An 18,825-nucleotide genomic window follows, 5' to 3' on the forward strand; every position below is an offset into this window, starting at 1 on the left:
CTCGCGAGTTCTTTACACGGACTTAGTATACGGCGCTAGTGCGTGTAGGTATACTAAGGCTGTTTACCGATCCCTCTGGATTCTCGGGAGAATTCAGACATCGGTCGCATTTTGCCTTCCCTGGCGTAGCTGCATAAGTATATTTGGATTGAAAGATAATCGTGCCACATCTGTTAATCGCCTTTCGGGAGATTGGTACCCTACAGCACAGACGGTTACGGTCTCAGCTTCTTCCATTGCAGATCGGTGTCCATTATTGGCTCCGGCATACGCTCTGGTTGGTCGCTTGCACTTTAATCGGTCGAGTCATTCACCAAATAGCCAGGGGGGATTTAGGGGGCTTTTTTTGTAGCCAGGTTTTGAAGGCACGTTTTGAATCGCGAACTCTTTACATTTTGCTCTCAGTATACACGTTCATATATACATACATATATGCATGCCAGTGTGGAAGCAGAGTGGGACCTTTAAATGTTTTCGAACATTATGCATCACTATATAATTATTACACAAAATGTAATATTTACATATATATATATACTTATTTCTTATAAGCGATAAAATAATATCCTATTTGCATATAATCATAAACGCCTATATAGCAATACAAATAAAAGTTGACATAATAATATATATATACATATTATTAATATTTGTTAACATATAGATTTAATTTTGTAATTTAATATTAAATAATTATTTAAGTACTTAAATATCGATTGCAGATGCATTTAGATGAAGTGTAATCGATTTAATCTGTATAAAGTAAATTGCGCAGTTTTACTGCCTTTGTGAGGTGAAGCTGCCGTCAGAATATTAACAGCTCTCTTCAATTCCTGACGTCACTTCATGACACCAGGCCTGTTATATTGCTGCTGCTAGTTTACTGTCCGTACTGGTGTAGTAGACCCTATACCACATTTGCAGCAAATCTGCACATCAGGTCTACAGCAGAATCTAGTAATATATGTTTAGAGCAGGTTTGGCTGACTGTGAGTATAAAACAGTCTCGACAATTCCCTCTGAATCAAGATTCGTACATATGTATGTTATATATACTATTTTGTAAAAATTGTATATATCGTTGAAATCGTATTGTAAATGTACATATTCAAGAAAAAATAAATTTTCTGGAAAAATATAAAAAGTATTTAATTTCACCTGTCTAATTTAAATGGAAGCAATTACAGAAGCCGCTAGATTATACCGTAAGATTTACTCTGTTTCTGACAATAATCTGTTGTTACGTCATATTGCCGACTTGCTCTGTTTCTCCAGGGAATCTGTTACGTTATACTGCAAACCTGATCCGTTTCTGCTGCTACGTTATACTACAGACCTGCTGTGTTTCTGCTGCGAATCGACTGTAGACAATGCCAGACAGCCATAACGGCAGTTGGCATACAGACTGCTGCAACAGATGCGTATGTATCTGACAATCAAGCCTGATCTTTCATGATATCCGATGACGTGCATCTGACGTCAGTTTGCATATAGGGTATGTACTAGCTCCGGCACGAAAGACCCACGTTTACAACATTAAGGGTTAATTTAAAAATAATTTTTCTAACAATTGTATTTAATACATGTATATGTACAAAGACGACAGCAAAACATAAATAAATTTCAGTGTAATAATTTTTTCCACAATACACGCATAGGTAGTAAACTATCCCTCTTCTGTAATCTTGTATCAAATACATTGAAGTCTACTTTTCTTAATTCATTTATGTACCTCTCTAGACAAACTATTGGTAAAAAGATTAAATCCACATTTTTGTCTAGTTTACTTTTAAGAGATATTGCCTATAAACAATAAAATATTTTACATTAGAATTCACAAAATAAAATAAAAATGTGTTGTGTTTTCAATTCCTACTTCTTTACATACATTGTAATTATAACTTCAAAGAATATTTACCACATCTAAATGTAGTTTTCCACAGGAAGTAATGTCATATATCACATTTTGAAGACCCTGGTTCATTTGGCCCTGAAATATAGCTTCTGTGGAAACATTATGTCGCATTAAAGTATCTTGCGGTAACATATTCACTCTATCTCTGGCATTATGGGGAATTGATCGAATCAAGTTAATGATTCCATGTGCTTTGCCCATGTGACTTGCAGCATGATCTGCATTAATGTCAGTTATGTTGTGTGCTTCCAACATTAGATAATAAATAGAAGAAGTACTATATTCTGCATATTTTTCTACTTCATTCATATCAAGAAATAAATAATTTCTAAGTCGTTCTAAACGAATGTCTATTAGACGTTTAAAATAACGTTTGGAAAGGGAACATTTCTGCAAAATCTGTAAATAATATCATTACAAACATAATAACACTTGATGAATACCAAGTTTATAATATAAATTGTTATAGATTGGTTGTAATATAAGATCATACCCTATATAATTCCAACATAACAGGACTTCTTGGAGGATTTCCCCTATATGTCTCATTTAACGCGTCTGTCCAAAATTTAATTCTCATTTCTCCTATTTTATAGTCACGTATCTGATCTTGTACTTGAGCCACTTCCACATTAAACGCACGAATGGCAAATCCAGCTGCTCTAGTTTTAGATGATAGTGATAACGTACACAGAAAATTTTCATAATCATGTTTTCTAAGAAACATTAAAATGACAGTAAGATATTAAATTAATATTATTTTTATGTCTACAACATTTTATAATCCATAAAAATCCAATTTCTTTACAAATTTCCATACATTTTAAACCAATTGGATCATTTTAATTCATGTGCTTCAGAATTTAATTGCTTTTCAAAATTCAGGAAAATAATTAAAATTAAAATAATAATAAAGCTAAAATATTTAAAAAAGTCACAATCGTAATCTAAGTTTTATTCATTTGTTGTTATTAGTCATTATATACCTAACTAATTCAAAGCAATATTCAGCAGGCGTTTGTTTTGTAGCTACATTCGAATATGTCGAAATTTGTAAAAATGTATTTCTAACAGCATGCATAAAACTTTTTTTACTCATATTAAATTTTTTAAATGTTCATTCAATTTATGATGGACCAAGTCACATCCAGTCACATCACAGACGAGATATGTACAATGAACAGAAATATACAGGGTTAGCCACTTGTCAGAGAATACGCGCGCGTGTGTGAATCGATTAGAGACCCTATATAGGGATGAATCGATGCAAGTAAATACGAGTACCCATCGCGAGCAAATCAGCTTCCGCAAGGGGAAAAAGCGGCGTATAAAAAAGTCTTCTACCACTTGGTAAATTTATTTCAGGTAGTGAAATAAATGTTAAATTGAATGTTAATTTGGCATTCATTTCAGTAATTCCAAATACCAAGTGACGTAAGAGAAACGCCTCCTACCACTTGGTAAATTTATTTCAAGCACCGAAATAAATGTTAAATTGAATGTTAATTTGACATAAACTTCAATAATTCCCGAGACCAAGTGATAGAAGGCCCTTCTCCTGCACTGCTTTTTCCCCTAGCGGAAACCGAGTTTGCTCGCGAGGGTACATCCACGAGCAAATTCGGCTTCCACTAGGGGAAAAAGTGACGTAGGAAAAAGACCTCCTACCACTTGGTAAATTTATTTCAAGTACTGAAATAAATGTTAAATCGAATGTTAAATTGGCATGAATTCCAGTAATTCCCAATACCAAGTGGTAGGAGGCCCTTTCCTTACGTTACTTTGTTCCCTAATGGAAGTCGAGTATTGCTCGTTTACACCCACGAGCAAACTCGGCTTCCGTTAGGGGAAAAAGTGGCGTAAGAAAAGAGCTTCGTACCATCTAGCAAAATTTATTTCAGGTACTGAAATAAATGTTAAACCGAATGTTAATTTGGCATAAATTTGTAAAATTGCCAAAACTAAACGGTAGGAGGCCCTTCGCCTATCTCACTTTTTCCCCTAGTGGAAGCCGAGTTTGCTCGTGAGGGTAGACCCACAACGGGTGATTAGCTTCTTGCATACATGAGCCATGTTTTTAGTGGATCATTTGTAAATTGTTGTTATTAGAATAAGTTTTCCAGGAGTTAAATATAGGTGCTGTTGAACATAATAACCTCAAATCTGTATACTCTATATACAGGGTGGGGAAATAACTATGTCCACTTTGAATATTGCCGTTATTTGAAAAATATGAAAAAATGTTATGTATAAAACTTACACAGGATAGAGGGGGCATATTGTGACACAAACATTTTCTGCGTGGGTAAAGGCACAGAGCAGATTTCAAGGTCATCTCTATTTTTTTTTAATGGAATGCTGTTTTTTTTATCGCGATATGACAGCCGGTGTTGAAACGACTTCGGCGAGCTATCATTGAAGGTCATGCAAGGTTAAATGTGGTAGTAAAATAAACTTTCTTACATTACTGGCGAAATAGATTGGGGACTTTATTAGAAAATAGTACCACTAAACGTTCGCCAAATGATGTGGTTACAGCACGACGGGTGTCCAGCATATTATGCTCGGAGAGTAAGAGATGCACTGAGTGAACTTTACCCAAATAAATGGATAGGACGTGCAGGATTAGTTTCTTGGCCATCTCGTTCTCCAGATTTAACCCCATTAGATTTATTTCTCTGGGGAGCATTGAAAAATGCTGTTTATCAAGAAGCACGCACTACACCAGAAAATATGAAACAACGGATAATGGCAGCATATGCTAGAATAAGTTGAGAAACGATAAGACATGCACGTGATGCAGCGATACGAAGATTGCAACTTTGCATTGACGCAAACGGTCACCACTTCGAGCATCCTCTGTAATGTAAGTAAGTTTATTTTACTACCACATTTGACCTTGCATGACCTTCAATGATAGCTCGCTGAAGTCGTCTCCACACCGACCATCACATCGCGATAAAAAAAACAGCATTCCATTAAAAAAAAATAGAAATGACCTTGAAATCTCCTCTATGCCTTCACCCACGCAGAAAATGTTTGTGTCACAATATGCACCCTCTATGTATACCGTATAAGTTTTGTATTTAACATTTTTTCATATTATTGCAGATAACGGCAATATTCAAAGTGGACATAGTTATTGCCCCACCCTGTATATTCTATGTTCTATAATTTACTACTTACCAATACATGAATTTAGGATTTTATTCGATATGTGTAAAGAGATAGTAGTGGCCCCTCATTGTATTGCAAAATGATGTTCCCCTCCAAATCTGTACCATATACTAGTCTGGGTCCTTTACTACAGGCTTGGGAATTAACTCTTCTTTTAATTCGATATTTGTATCAATCAATAGATTTCCACATTATCCGTGAGGCACTCTTGTCGATGCGTTTTTTTTTCTCAGTGGTATCCCCTGTAAGCCTAATCCACTGTGTACTTAGGCATTGGCGTACCTAGGTAGGCGCCAGGATGCATACTGCACCCCCCCCCTGTCCAGAAATTATTGACATATGTAAAAAAAACATTCGTCAGTTACTAAAATCTTATGTTATAAAAAATGAAAACTTGGTCAGAAATGCAATGTCACGCAACTAGATACAAAAACAAATACTATCCTCATTACGTTAAAGTATTAAGTACGATTGTATTAGAATTAAGCTGTTTAATTGTTACATCCTATTTAACTAATAATCCTGCAACATCAATTGAAGGGTCGGATGCAATTAAGGGAACCAGCGCTCAAGAATGTGAAAAATATTTTTGCAGAAAGAAAGCAGTGGTATAAATTAGGTACAGATGCCTGATTGGGAGTGTTATGGGCGAAAATCAGGAGACCTGCCCACCCCAGAAAAAAATTCTAGTTATTTAGGTACCTTTGTCCCTGAACGAGTCAAAGACTACCCAGCGCAGCGTCGAGCAAGTTGCGTGATCGCAATTTTTCCGTGCGACATTGGATCGTTGCAACATTCATACAGTTATTTATATAGGAAAATATTAGTAAGTCTGACTTTTTGTCAAAAATTTGTCAATCATACTTTTTAACTACTGATTGTTTGATCGTTTTATTCATGAAAAGGTATGATTTTTATTTTTATTTTTGACGTTGCAAAAACAGAAAGCGAATTTTTGGATCTGGAAGTCTACATGTGACATATTTTTGTATGAAAGTAGCTACTATTTCATCCGATTCTTTACCTAGAATAGTAGCATCCTTGATCCATATTAATAGGCGAAAATGTTGCAATCCTCTACCTTGGTATTCTCTTCCCTAGAAATAATGTATCACGTGCCTGATTGGATTGTCGATAGAGTAAAGAAACTCTAACATCCCATGAAATTTGTTATCCAGAAATCTTGACACTGATACGGGATCCTTTGTTTATAATTTCATTAGTCGACCGTTTGTCCATAAGCGGCGTGTTAACTTCTTTAACATATTCAATTAAATCTGACCATAACCATTAATAGATGGACTTAACGTTTCTGTATTTGGAATGCGTGAGAATATAATTGTTAAATTACGTTCTAGAAGGTCCTTTCGTATTAAATCCAAATATGTACTTGCTGTATACTTTTCTTTGGAATTAGTTACGTTCAATTTCTGTGAATACCAGTTTTTAATCGTCTAATCTTTGTTTCATTCAATAAAAAAAACAGGTATTGCATGTCGAGTCGAAACTGAGAATGTTTTGATTTTAAGCCTTGCTTTGATGTACTCGAATTCTGTAAAATGGACTTCTCTATGCTCATGTTCTCCATGCACTCCGTAAGGGTACAAATGTGGAAAACATTGAAGGTCAAGGCTCTTACAACGACTATCAATTAGCGCGTCCTCTACCTTCTTTTGCTGATATAATGTTATCGATTTTTCATTAATTCTGTTCTCATACAATGGATAAATTGTATATTTTTCGTAAATACCATCGTTTTTATCAGCTTGAGTTACCAGTGCAGATAATTTTATTTGCTTATTGGTATTTGCAGTTATTTTGTTTTTTTTTGTGCGTCGGAGTCGTCCATTTTATATTCAACTTCCGGCAAATTATTATTTATTAATTCACTTAGATTTGTAGGCAAAATGATATGTTCATGTAAGCCATTGATCTCTTTCAAGCGTATCAAAGCATTATACATGTTTTTTACATTTACAAGGTGTTCCCAAGCTTTGTCCCCTATTGTAGGTAAAGTACGCACCAATATGTAAAATTCCGGATTCATGTTGACAGGATTTGTTGGTTTACAAATCTTTTTAAGCGTTTCCTCCATCGGCAATGGCAAATTAAATGTTCTTCCTTTTACTTTCCGGATTTTATGTTGATGTTGATGAGTTATATTTTTTTTGGCTTGCGACACAGTTTCTATTTGTTGAACAACTTGAAATGCTTTTGCTCTCTGTGTTGAACATTCTTTCGTATTCGTTTAATGTAGATATTTCTTTTGGCGTTTCTTTAACGTGAAACATATTCTGAACGCAAGTTGGAGGCATTTCATTTCTTTGGAATTTTTCCTTACAATATTTGCATATAAAGTCACTGTGCAATCCGTTTTTCTCTGCGAAAACTTTAAAGCTTTCCCATGACTCTGATGTCAAGGGCTTTCTTATATTTGCAATTTTGGTTATTTCTTTACGATAGCACAGTTTGTCGCAGTAATTGCATGCATTTTTAGTAGTATCCAATGTTCTTTTGGCCAATTCTTTAAAAGCATTTTTATATTCCGCCATTATTTCTTGTTCATTAAGATTTTTTATTTCACACGATTTCGGTATCATAGCTTTACTCTTTTCTATCGCTTCTTCACTAATTTTTTTTAGACATTCGATATCATTTTCATCCAATGCCTTGTCAAGATTCTGTATATTATTGGACTGTTCCAAAATTCTACAAATAATTCTCTTCATAATTTTTACATTGACAAAATGAGGAGCTACAAGTAAAACTGGTAAAAATGTTGAAGAACATGTATCAGGTTCAGCATAACAGAGAAATGAATGTCCTAATTTGCGGGACATGCAACTTCTACTGCAAGACAGTAAGTTATTGGCAAATTTATGAACATTCTTTATTTTGAGGCTGTCAGCAGTCTTCAACAATGCTTGATACCTTTGTATAATGGATACGTTATTAATTTTGCAAGTATCATCACACATCCATATTTCCCTGTCGTTTTTGTTATTGTCGTCTGGTACTAATAATGGTAATACGTTTGTAACTTGCCCTTTCTCATTGAGAATAAGGACTTCCGTTTCAGTTGGCACAGGTTCTAAAACTTTGTCTATATTCACAACCTCTATGTCGTTATCATTTTCGTTTTTATCTCTCTGATGAGAATCGCACTTAGAATTCTTTATCGGAAATTTGTGTTTCCAGGTAGCCTCGTAAAAGTACAGTTCAAAAGACGGCAAATGCTTTGAAAATTCACATAATGCTTCAGTTCTATCCGGAACGTTCCATTCTGGACAATTGTTAGCTCGAGTCAAAGCAATCTCAGCTTTTTCTTTGAAGATTCTTATATTTTTTCTCAAATAGAATAAGTAGCTTTTCCGTTTCTGCATGCACCAATTATAAATTTTCATAGCTTCTAATCGGCTACTCACTACACATTTCTTTTCCATTTCTGAAAGAATAGATTTTGAAATATTCTTTACATATCTGTCAGAAGAAAGATGAATCTTGATCGTGTAATTGATTTTTCGGATCATTCCAACTTTTACAAGAATGTGTTGTTTTTTTCACGTAATGTAATATGTTTTATTACATATTTTTCTACATATCCGATATCCAGGTTTACGTTTACGTTGCATTATTTACTTTATAATTTTTACTACTTTTCCAAAGAATTCGTAATTTATTTTGCCTATAATAGTTACTATTATGTTTTAATTTTTTTGCTGCTGTTATCTGGGGCCATTTATGCCGAAGAATTCGTAATTTATGTTTCCTATAATAGTTACTATAATTTTTTCTTCTTTTTGTTGCTGCTATTTGGGGAAAATCAATTTTATTCAGAGTATCATTATTCTCGGCAATGTATTCTTGTGAATATCCAGTTTGCAAAATTTGTTCCGCCATATTAGAAGAAGGTAACGTCCCATTATCAACTCCTTGATTTATCAATCGATTTACATCATGGATCTTTGCTGTCTTAATGAATTCGTTATCAAAGTTTCTTTAATCATTATATTGAAGCACAGGAAAAAGGTCCATGAGATTATTTTTTAACATTTTGATCAAATGGTCGCGCATTTTAGTGCGATCATATTGCACTTCAGTAGGTTTTACTCCTAATGCAAGTGACACGGCATTAGCTATTGCGTGTACGCCACAATCATTGAAATTTTGTTGCATCTGTACCAAGTGGAGAATGACACTTTTTTCTTCGAAAGAATAATATAGAAATAATCGTTTTAAAAAAATTTTATGGTGTCGATGTACAATTCTTTTGTTCAGAGAATCATACATATAAATAAAATTTGTATCATAATAACAGCAAACCCAATGACCATCTGTACTATCAGACCAATCATCGTTCGCTTTACTGTATAAAATTTGTATATGTTTTTTCGATTCATCCACTGGGATTATTATATCTGGACATTGTAATAAAAGCGTATCTCTGGGTTCATAACTATAAAATTGTCGCAGAATATTGTGAAAATGGCTTATATGCGTGTCTTCTAACCACTCCCCTTTCTGAAGAATATTTTCATCTTTTTCTGACAATTCTATATTTCTCAATTTCATTGATCGATGAATTGTTGTAGACTTATACATGTTTGCTTTCAAAATCGAATGCTTACGAGAATGTCTCAAATCACTTACTATTTTATCATTCATAAATTCATTGTCATCGATATCAGTCGAACTTATCTCGAAAAGGCATTCTTTTCCTTGTAACTTGTTTCGTTTGGTTCTAATGTTCATATCATCGATGGATTATTTCGTTTCAATGTGTAAAATTTTGCATTGTCATTTATTTTTGACTTATGGTTCCAGCTTTTCTCTACAGTTCTCACATTTGTGATTGCTGTATTCATATCATTATTGTTTGCGATACTACTTCGAGACGAATAATTATGTTCCATAAAAATCTTAAAATGTCTGTTTAAAATTTCATTGTATTTGAGGATGTTGCTATTTGCGACGATGCTACTGCAAGACGAATAATTATGTTCCATAACAATATTTGTAACAATGGACGAAATCCCTTGTGGAAATGTAGGATCATGAGTTGTATCGACATTAAGAATTCTTCAGCCTTCTTCAGTCTTGTTCAAATTTTAATCAAGTCTCACAATGGATTCTGCTATTTTGATAAACTTCTTGACGCTTATAACGGAGAGTTTTTCATTTGTTGTGCTCGTTGTATCGGTTACAATAGACATTTTTTGTTTTTTTTTAAATATTTTAAAAGATTAGAAAATAATGTAGACAGCCTAAATCCTATATCTCATATTTAATAATTTCAATTCTATATATTAAAACTTAAAAGAGAAACTATCAAACTATCCTATAAATGCGTAGAAAAAAACATATGGTAGTCGTCGGTAATAGTTCTATTGACAGCACAAATCTACAGGTCAATCAAATAATTAGTGTTGCGTAAGCAGCTAGTGATGCGTAATCCAGTCGAGCTGCTCGAGCTGGCTCGGGCCAATGATTCTCTTAACTCGGCACGAATGTCCAACGCAAATGTTGGATGTACGTATTTTAACGATTGAACACCTGTCGCATTCTTCACGCATATAACCGAATTATCGCAGAAAATGCGTAAATGAAGACAGGTACAACGCCCCAGTCAAACTGAAACACCTAAGAGTTCACCCGTCGGCACTACTTGTGGGTTTTGAGTTTTCTCCGGTGTCGGGAGAGTGACTATGTAGTGTGAACGTACAGAGATCATTCCCGTTTGAGTAAATTAAAAATGAGCACTGGAAAGTTGTCTAAAGTCAGCTTGTTTACTCCGTTGGCGTCCTCTTTTCCATTGTTACGTTCTCCTTAGTGAATTTTAAAACTTTGTGGGAAAAATGGCGTGAGTTAGCGCCTATGGAGCGCTTTTAGTTGTGAAATTGTATTTAAATATTCAATTAAATAAAAATTACGATTTAAAGTGTTCACAACTCTTTAATTTTAATTTCAATATTTATTTACACTTATGTAAATGAATTTACTAAGAACTTTTACAAATACTTTTTATGTTTCGAGAACGCGTCTGGATAGTTGTAATGTCCGGAGATGAATGGCGGAAAAAAGAAACAAGGAAAGTCATCTCCTTGCCCGATTATAAAAACAAATACAATTTGTTTTTTTTTCAAAATGTCTTAGATACCGACATTCAATCAGGAAATTATGAATTAATTAGAATGACTTCCTATTTGCCAATCCATTTTCTTTCATTTATCAATTGTCCAGTTCGCAAGCGTTTTAACATCTCAGCATTCTTTTGCATATTAGGAGAGGGTGATAAAGAGCAATTGTTCAAACATAAATAATTCGAAATCTATCCTTTTGGATGAGTATCTATTGATTTCAATTCCTTCCTACATGTGCCAACTTCACTTTTCTCCTTTCTCCTATTACATCTGTTTCAAACTTCGCGCTTTTGTTACGTCCCGCGTTGCGGTCGTTACTTTATTTATAATTTCAGGTACTGGGTCTTTCAAGGTGCTAAAGCACGCCCTGTCTAAACTTGCCGGTGAAGTACGCAGTTTGGAAAGGGAACGGGAGGGATAGGAAATCACTCTGTTGCCACGATTTTGCACAGGTATTCACCGAAACAACCGTGTACGGTGAGCACCTGTATGAGGCGCTAGGTCAGCCTACCATGGCCGCGGTCCATCCATGCATCCAGGCATGGAAGGACCGCCCCGACTGCCCTTTCGCAGGCGGCGTAGCTCAACTCGAGCTGCATCCGTCACGCGCCGCGGGCCATCCGTCCGGACTGACGCTTCAATTCGTCGGTCATCTCGAGGGTTGGGGGTTGTCCTGAAAGGCAGAGGGCTTGCCATTACCGATGAACGTTGGCATCGGCCTCCGCCTGGATCTCAAATGGGATCACCCCCGCCAACACTATGGCCGCCTCATGGGAGATGGTTCGATATCTCCGGATCAGCCTGATGGTCATCCTCCGCTATATCGAGCAAAGGACTTGCCGACCACGTCCTAATGCTCTCCCAGGGTAGTGTATTAATGGCGTTGGCAATGTCTAAACTGACTGCCAACGCCATCCCACCCTGGATGACGGCCGGGCCCACGATGGGGTTGACGCGATCGATCGCATCAAGCGTCGATCGTCCATCGCGGAACCCGTACTGGCAATCCGCCAGGCCGTGCCGACCGCCGGACAGGTCTGCTACGAGTCGGGAGGCGAGCACACGCTCGAATACCTTCCAGATCTCGTCAAGCAGGCATATCGGCCGGTACGCAGAGGGCGACCCTGCGGGTTTTCCCTTCTTGGGGACGAGGACTAGCCGCGCCCGTTTCCACGGAAGAGGCCACCGCCCCGACTGTAGGCAGCTGTTCAGCAGTCACATCAGTTGGGGCCCGAGGATGCGCAAGGATTTTGCCACTACGGGCCCAGGAATGCAGCTCAATGGCGGCATTGAGCTCCTTTTCTGTGACCCTCTGGGTGTCCGACCACTGGGTTGGGCCGGGCGGCTCGAGCGGTCGTGACTATTCCGGATCACCCGGAAAGAGTCGCCGGCCGGATACGTCCGAGGATTACTCAGTACGGGCGACCCCAAGGGTCACGGTCAAGAGAGCCGAGGAGCTCATCCCAGGCGCTGGCTTTGACCTTTTTGATGGCCGCGTGAGCTGCAGCCAAGGCCTGCCGGTAGGCTTGGTAGAGCTTTGCTTCTTTCGCAGGGTCGCGGTTACGTCTACAACGGGCTCTAGTGTACTAACGTCGGGCTGCTGTGCTGATTTTCTGCAGGGCGGCTATATTGTCCGACCACCAGTACACAGCCCGTCGGGTGGGCTTCCTGGACCGGGGCATGGCAGCGTCACACGCCGTCGTAAGTGCCTTATGGAACCATTCGGCCTCAGGATCGACATCCGCGACCTGTCCTGCCGGAAATTCCGGCCAGAACGCTGCGAAGCAGACGGCCATCAGCGCATCCTCGTCGAGTTGGGGGGCGGCGGCTACTTCCATCTGGATGTAGAGATGGTCACTCAAAGTGGCCACCTCTTCCGCCACCCTCCACGCCGACACGTAACGCGCGGTGGCTGGCGTTGCCCACGAGAGATCGATAATCGATTCCCCCTGCCACCGCACGAACTTGCTGACAGACCCCGATTGAGCAATCGGAGGTCCATTCCAATCGCCCAATCCAACACCGTGTCTCCCCTCACATCGGTCCTGGGGGAACCCCATGCGGTAGATTTCGCATTGAAGTCCTCCAGGATCAGAACTGGACTGTTTGGGCGGTCCGGAACGCGGTAGGATTCAGCGGCAACGGCCAACCTGATCCCCAGCCCGAGCATGTTCTGCATAAGCAGATCTTGTACCCCGGCCGAGTTTTTGTCTTCTTCATCGGGGGCTGGCATTGCTTGCCCACTGTGGGGGCCCGGGACCTGCATTATGGAGGCCCCCGCCTGCCCCTTGCGATAGCGGATGTCGTTAATTCCGACATCCTTCAACCGCACCGAGGTGGACGCCTTCTCAAAGGCGTCCACGTAGGACAGCTTGCTGCCGGGTGGGACGGTCAAGGTGACCGCCGCCCTCTTGGGCACGCGAAGGGGACGATTTACCCCTTCGCGTCCTCCTGGCAACGCCCTCTTCCCCAGGGTTGGCCCCGGGGTCCTCTTTGTAGACGGCAGAGGTGCTGCCGCCCTTGCGGCCGCCCTCTTCGCCTTCCTCCCCACCACCTCTGACCACTTTGGCTGCTGAGCACCAGCAGCACTGGTAGAGGGTTGGGAGGGGGCGGCCGATATCGGCGCTGGCGTCGGCGCCGGCGCTTTTGCTGCGCTAGGGACCCCCCCCCCCCCCATTCTTCTTCCCCCACGCCGGTGCATTGCCGTCGCTATTTGTGACGGCTCCGGTCGCATGCGCTCCATGATTCAGTTCTCCATGCAACCGACTAGGCGCGCCATGCTGCGCTCAACCACCTCCTCCACGTTTGAAAGGCTGAGGGGTGGAGGAGGCTCATCCCCCGCAATCCCCCGGCGGCGAGAGGGGTGGAGGTGGCTACCTCGGTGCCGTCGACGCTGGGAGCTCCCGCAGCTCTATCGGCGGTGATTGGCAGCCTCGACTTGGGCGTGTGCAGAGGGGCTTCAGGGGCCGTCGGGTCGAGCTCCATTGGAACCTCGGCTCGGGACCAAACCGCCTCCGCAAGAAGCCAGTTACGGGGGTCCTCGCGTCCTTTCTCAAAGGCCTCCTCCCTTTCGAACTTCCTTGCCCTTTTGGCCTGTTTGGCCGCCGCGTGACGTATGCAGAGGGCAGCCTCCCTCAGCATATGCACGCATGTCCCCTTTAGATGGTCGCTCGTGTGAGCAACCTTTTCCAACATCGCCAACTTCGTCTCGATGAGGTCCTCGAGATCGGCTGCGGGAGCCTCCCGCAGTTCGGCGAGCACCTCCTTGGCCGGTGGAAGGCGTTTGCAGGATCCGTGGACCGGCGGTGGCATCACCGTTGGGTCCAGCAGGTCCCTCTCCGCTCTGTCCTCCGCCTCCAGGTTGGCGGCTCCCCGGAGAATCCGCATGGGCAACAGTCCAGCGGGTTCTTCGGAGGCCGACTCCCTCATTCGATTTTTGCCACCGGCGCTTCTCCAGCTTCCCCCGGCGGCGCCAGAGCAAGATGATCCGACGGAGAAGACGGACGCGTCCGATTCTTCCCCGCCATCACTGAACATGCACTCCGGCGTCGCCGGGGGCAGTCTGCCACTAGCCCTTCTAATATTTATAGGGCTTCTCGGAGGAGGAGGTCCCATCCGGTGTATTATCACCTTGGGGAACCTGGCCCCGAGGACATCTATAGCCCTGTTCTGCTCTGCGTCGCCGGCCGGTGCCTGGGGTGGGGACTATCCCCATTTCCCTGGCTTCTTCCCTGCTGCCGCCTCCAAGCGGCAATTGGGACGTTTGCAGAATTTCCTCCTGCTCTGCCGTCCCTTGCGGGTCACCCCCCTTTTTTTTTCGCGGGGGAAATGCATTATGCACACTTTGGAGTCCTGGGGTGGGACTCCGAGGTAATGTGGGACTCTCACCCACTAAAACCCCGCGGCAGCCTTCTCGGGCGGAACTCGGCGGTGGCGGGATCTCGTATGAACGCACCGCCACCGCCGCGCCTGCGCTCCCCTTATCGGGGAGCCCGTTCCGTGAGGGCGATCGAAACGGCCCCCAGAGGTGACCGATACCCCGGTCACACCCCCTCCTCTACTCCGCCAACGTCAGAGGGCTGCGCTCCGACGCCGGCACTACCGGGCCGCTTTGCATGCAGCCGGGGACCCCACCCCGACTGCATCAGCGGCCCCGGCGGACGCGCGCGTGAAGGCGGAGGGGGGGGGGCGCCCCGCCCCGCCGGCGCCATCGGGGCCGGCTGTGCGGGCCCCACGGCCCCGCCGGGACGGCGGTGGCCCGCAGCCCTTGCTGCCCAGCCTGTGTGACCTAGGTCGGCGCAGACCGGGCACTTGGGGGCCGCAGCGCAGTCCCGGACCATATGTCCCTTGCCACCGCAGCCGTAGCACCGTGCGCCACGGTCCGCATCACGCGGACACTTTTGGCTGAAGTGTCCTTCTTCCAGGCAGCGGTAGCACCTGAGGGGCCGGGCCGGGAGCGCCTCCACCCTGGCCGACGACCAGCCGACCAGGATGCGGCCGGCCGTCGTCAGCCGTCTCGCGGCCGCGAGGGGGCAGCGCACCCACGCGGTGCCAAGGCCCGACGCGTTTCGGCGGATCTCGCCGCAGCGGACCTCGGCAGCCGCGCAGCCGCCGACGCGGGCGACCGCCGCCGCCACGGCCTCCGCGGTCACCGACTTGTCGAGACCGGCCAACCGCATTTCTGCGGTCTTCGCCGGCCTCGAGACGCGGACGTCGGTGCCGCGGAAAACCTCGGCAAGGCGACCTCCAAAATGGAGGACCCCGTCTGGCCCTTACGGTAGCGGAGGTCGGGATTACCGACCTCCGCTTGTTTGACCCCGGCCACAGCACGCCGCATGACTTCCGCATACGGCGTTTGGCTGCCCGGGGCCACCGTAAGGGCGACTGCGGGTCCCCCCCTTTCCCCAAGTTTTGTGTGTTTATGTCCATATTTATCGATTTTTATTCCTCCACACGCCTATTATGGGACCCCCACCGCGATGGGGGCACTTCCGCGGGTAATAATAGTCCCTATTAAAATGAGTAGCTGCCGAGAAGCGGCTTTTCGGGTGGTCAGGCCTAGCTACCCCTGTGATTCTAAGAAAATGTTACAAGATACGCCCGCGCCATAATGATGTTAAAGGTTTTCCGTCACCCCTTTTGTACGGGCGAGTCCCGATCTGAGCGGTTCCCGGACCCGTACTTCAGGTTAGACGTTGTGGTAATTTAACCCCCGCACCACACAGGTTATGCAGTGCAGCTGACCATGCCCCCCCCCCCGCCATACCCATGCCCGGTTACCCAGGTTCAACCCCTGCATAGGCTCCAGTCAGCGGTTGCGAGCGGTTCTCCCACGTTAAACATGTGGTTTCCTGGGTGTGACCCCCTTCCACCACAGAGGTCAAGTACTGACATCATCAACCGCTCCGGTCGGGGGGTTTACTACTCCCCCCTTGGTTAGTATGTAAGGAATATCCCCTCGAGGCCGGCCGTGGCCTTTTCACTCACACATTCACACACACACATTCGCTCCCCCCCTTCGCCCCTTTCTCCCCTGTCCAGCCGCCAGCGGGGCACCACGACCTCTACGGTCGCGTGGCCCGCCAGCGGCCCGACACCACTCGGACCATTAGCATCCCTCCGGGCATCCACCAGGAGGATGAGATTTCTCTCTCCCTTCAGGTTTCCGCCCGACGGGATCCCAGGGGGCACCACGTGGAGGTGGCCCGAGTGGGTTTGACCGGAACAGGCCTTCTGATTCTCCGAGGCCAGCCGCCAGCGACTATTAAGGTTAGAACCCAGGTAAGTATCGCATGGCTTGCCGGCGTCGGATCGCCCTTCAGTTTTTGTGACGCCGGAAAAACCCGCGTCAAATCCTGCCCCAGCCTTGCACTCCCCCCCCCCCCCCCTTCACTAGACCATCTGTAGGCTGCCTCGCATGATTAAAACGCCGTCCTTGTCTAACTGACACGTATCTTTGTGCGACAAGCGTCTATCTTTATCGCACTCACCGGCTGTTGTCATGCAAGGTGCTACGTCACTTTTGGCCTAGAAACTGACCCGGATTACCGTTAATCGGACGGTAATCCAAACCAGTCGATAATTAGCTGCAAAAGTAAACAATGCTCATTCTTTGACGCGGTTAGTCTTTGTCCTGCACCGAGTCACGCAATCACTCCACGCATTATTGTATTCGTCTTGCAATACAATAAACGGAGACGTCTTTTCATTGTATCATCGGTTTTATCGTTAAAGTGGTGTTTATTTAAATGTGTATTGTGAACATTGTTCAGTAATAAATGTGTTAGCAAAGTCCACAAAGAGTGCAAGCCTTACAAGCTTTATTCACCTTACTCTTTGTACACACAATAAGATTTTTCATAACTCATTATAATCTTTCCAATACATAAAATATTTTCTTATATCTTTGGTGAAAATTTTCTCATGATATCTCAGATTGTCTGATTTCATTGAGAAAATATGAAAAGAACAAACATTTTTATATTTTCTCTATGAATGTAGACAATATGAGAAATCATGAGAAATTTTTTATCAGACTAACTTTGTAAGAATTCATTTTTTATTTGAAACATCCGCTACAGTACGCCATATTGAATTTTAGTTATTCCATTTCCAGCAGATTAACTGTGGCGGCGCCAAAAACAAATTCGTTAACACGGGAGTGCCGTCCAGTGATGCCAGAATCGTGGAATTTGGTTCCCCCACTATGATCCGCCGGCGTCTCCCACTTTACTTCCACCGTTCTAACACACAAGCATACCTCTAACCCTGCCGTGTGCGCTGCCCATTCGGGTGTTTCCGCCGACTACCTGCGTCACCCGGTAACGTAAACAATGAAGAAACCTTGGAGACCCTGTTCGAGAATCTCATTGGGCCGAAAATTCACGTTTCCGACGTGGCGCCCGGCAATCTAAACGCGTAAGCAACAGTCGGGAGATCCAGTTTGAATCCCACTGTGACGGTTTTACTTTTTATATTTAATTATTTTATAATTTCACTTTGTAACCTCTCAGTAAAATAAACACTTGGAAAATATTAATTTGCGAGACATTTATAAAGAAGGAAATAAATTGTTTCCTCTTCAATATTTAAATTTTATATTGTATACATACATATTTTGTTATATATATACAAGAAGTATTCTTACAATTAGATGTTACCGTTATTTTAACTATTGGAGTACATAAATATAAAAACATTCGTAGAAACATCCATTAGATTAAAATGTTTCGTTATAAATATATCTTCGATCTTTGTAAAGGGTATAGCCGGATCGGGGAATTAATGTCCTTATTTAATGGCGTGCAAAAATTCTGTAAAAAATCTGACAGGTAGTATTTACTGGAGCACATGTTAATAAATTTTGCTCGATTTTTTTAGTTGAGTATCTTAGTTGTAAAAATTCAAAAAATAAAAGTGTTGGAAATAGATTTTTTCTCATCGAAGTTCTAACAGTACCATGTGTATCCTTTCACAGTAATGACATACTATCATACGTAATGTCCTCAATTTTTTGAAGACTTTTTTATAGGATCCGTTATCGTTTTAAAAATCAAAGACCGATGGTTTTGCCGTTTTTTCCGTGAAAAAAGA

General features: G+C 42.8%; 1 protein-coding gene across 1 annotated transcript; it reads right to left on the reverse strand.

Moving 5' to 3' along the window:
- Positions 1-1,623: 1,623 nt before the first annotated feature.
- On the reverse strand, positions 1,624-3,014 carry LOC107190797 (NADH dehydrogenase (ubiquinone) complex I, assembly factor 6). The gene is made up of 4 exons (XM_015579709.1): positions 2,902-3,014; positions 2,409-2,631; positions 1,919-2,314; positions 1,624-1,803 (listed from the first exon to the last, which is right to left on the reverse strand). The coding sequence occupies exons 1-4, from the start codon at positions 3,012-3,014 to the stop codon at positions 1,624-1,626; spliced, it is 912 nt and encodes a 303-aa protein (XP_015435195.1).
- Between the last annotated feature and the right edge of the window lie 15,811 nt (positions 3,015-18,825).

Source organism: Dufourea novaeangliae, unplaced genomic scaffold (assembly GCF_001272555.1).
Source record: "Dufourea novaeangliae isolate 0120121106 unplaced genomic scaffold, ASM127255v1 scaffold13, whole genome shotgun sequence".
Classification (NCBI taxonomy): domain Eukaryota; kingdom Metazoa; phylum Arthropoda; class Insecta; order Hymenoptera; family Halictidae; genus Dufourea; species Dufourea novaeangliae.

Excerpts from the sequence above, each read along its gene's own strand:
- LOC107190797 (XM_015579709.1), bottom strand. The coding sequence starts at position 3,014 with ATGAGTAAAAAAAGTTTTATGCATGCTGTTAGAAATACATTTTTACAA. Across the intron at positions 2,632-2,901 it reads TATTGCTTTGAATTAGTTAG|AAAACATGATTATGAAAATT; the intron begins GTATATAATGAC and ends AATGTTTCTTAG. Across the intron at positions 1,804-1,918 it reads GAAAACTACATTTAGATGTG|GCAATATCTCTTAAAAGTAA; the intron begins GTAAATATTCTT and ends TATTGTTTATAG.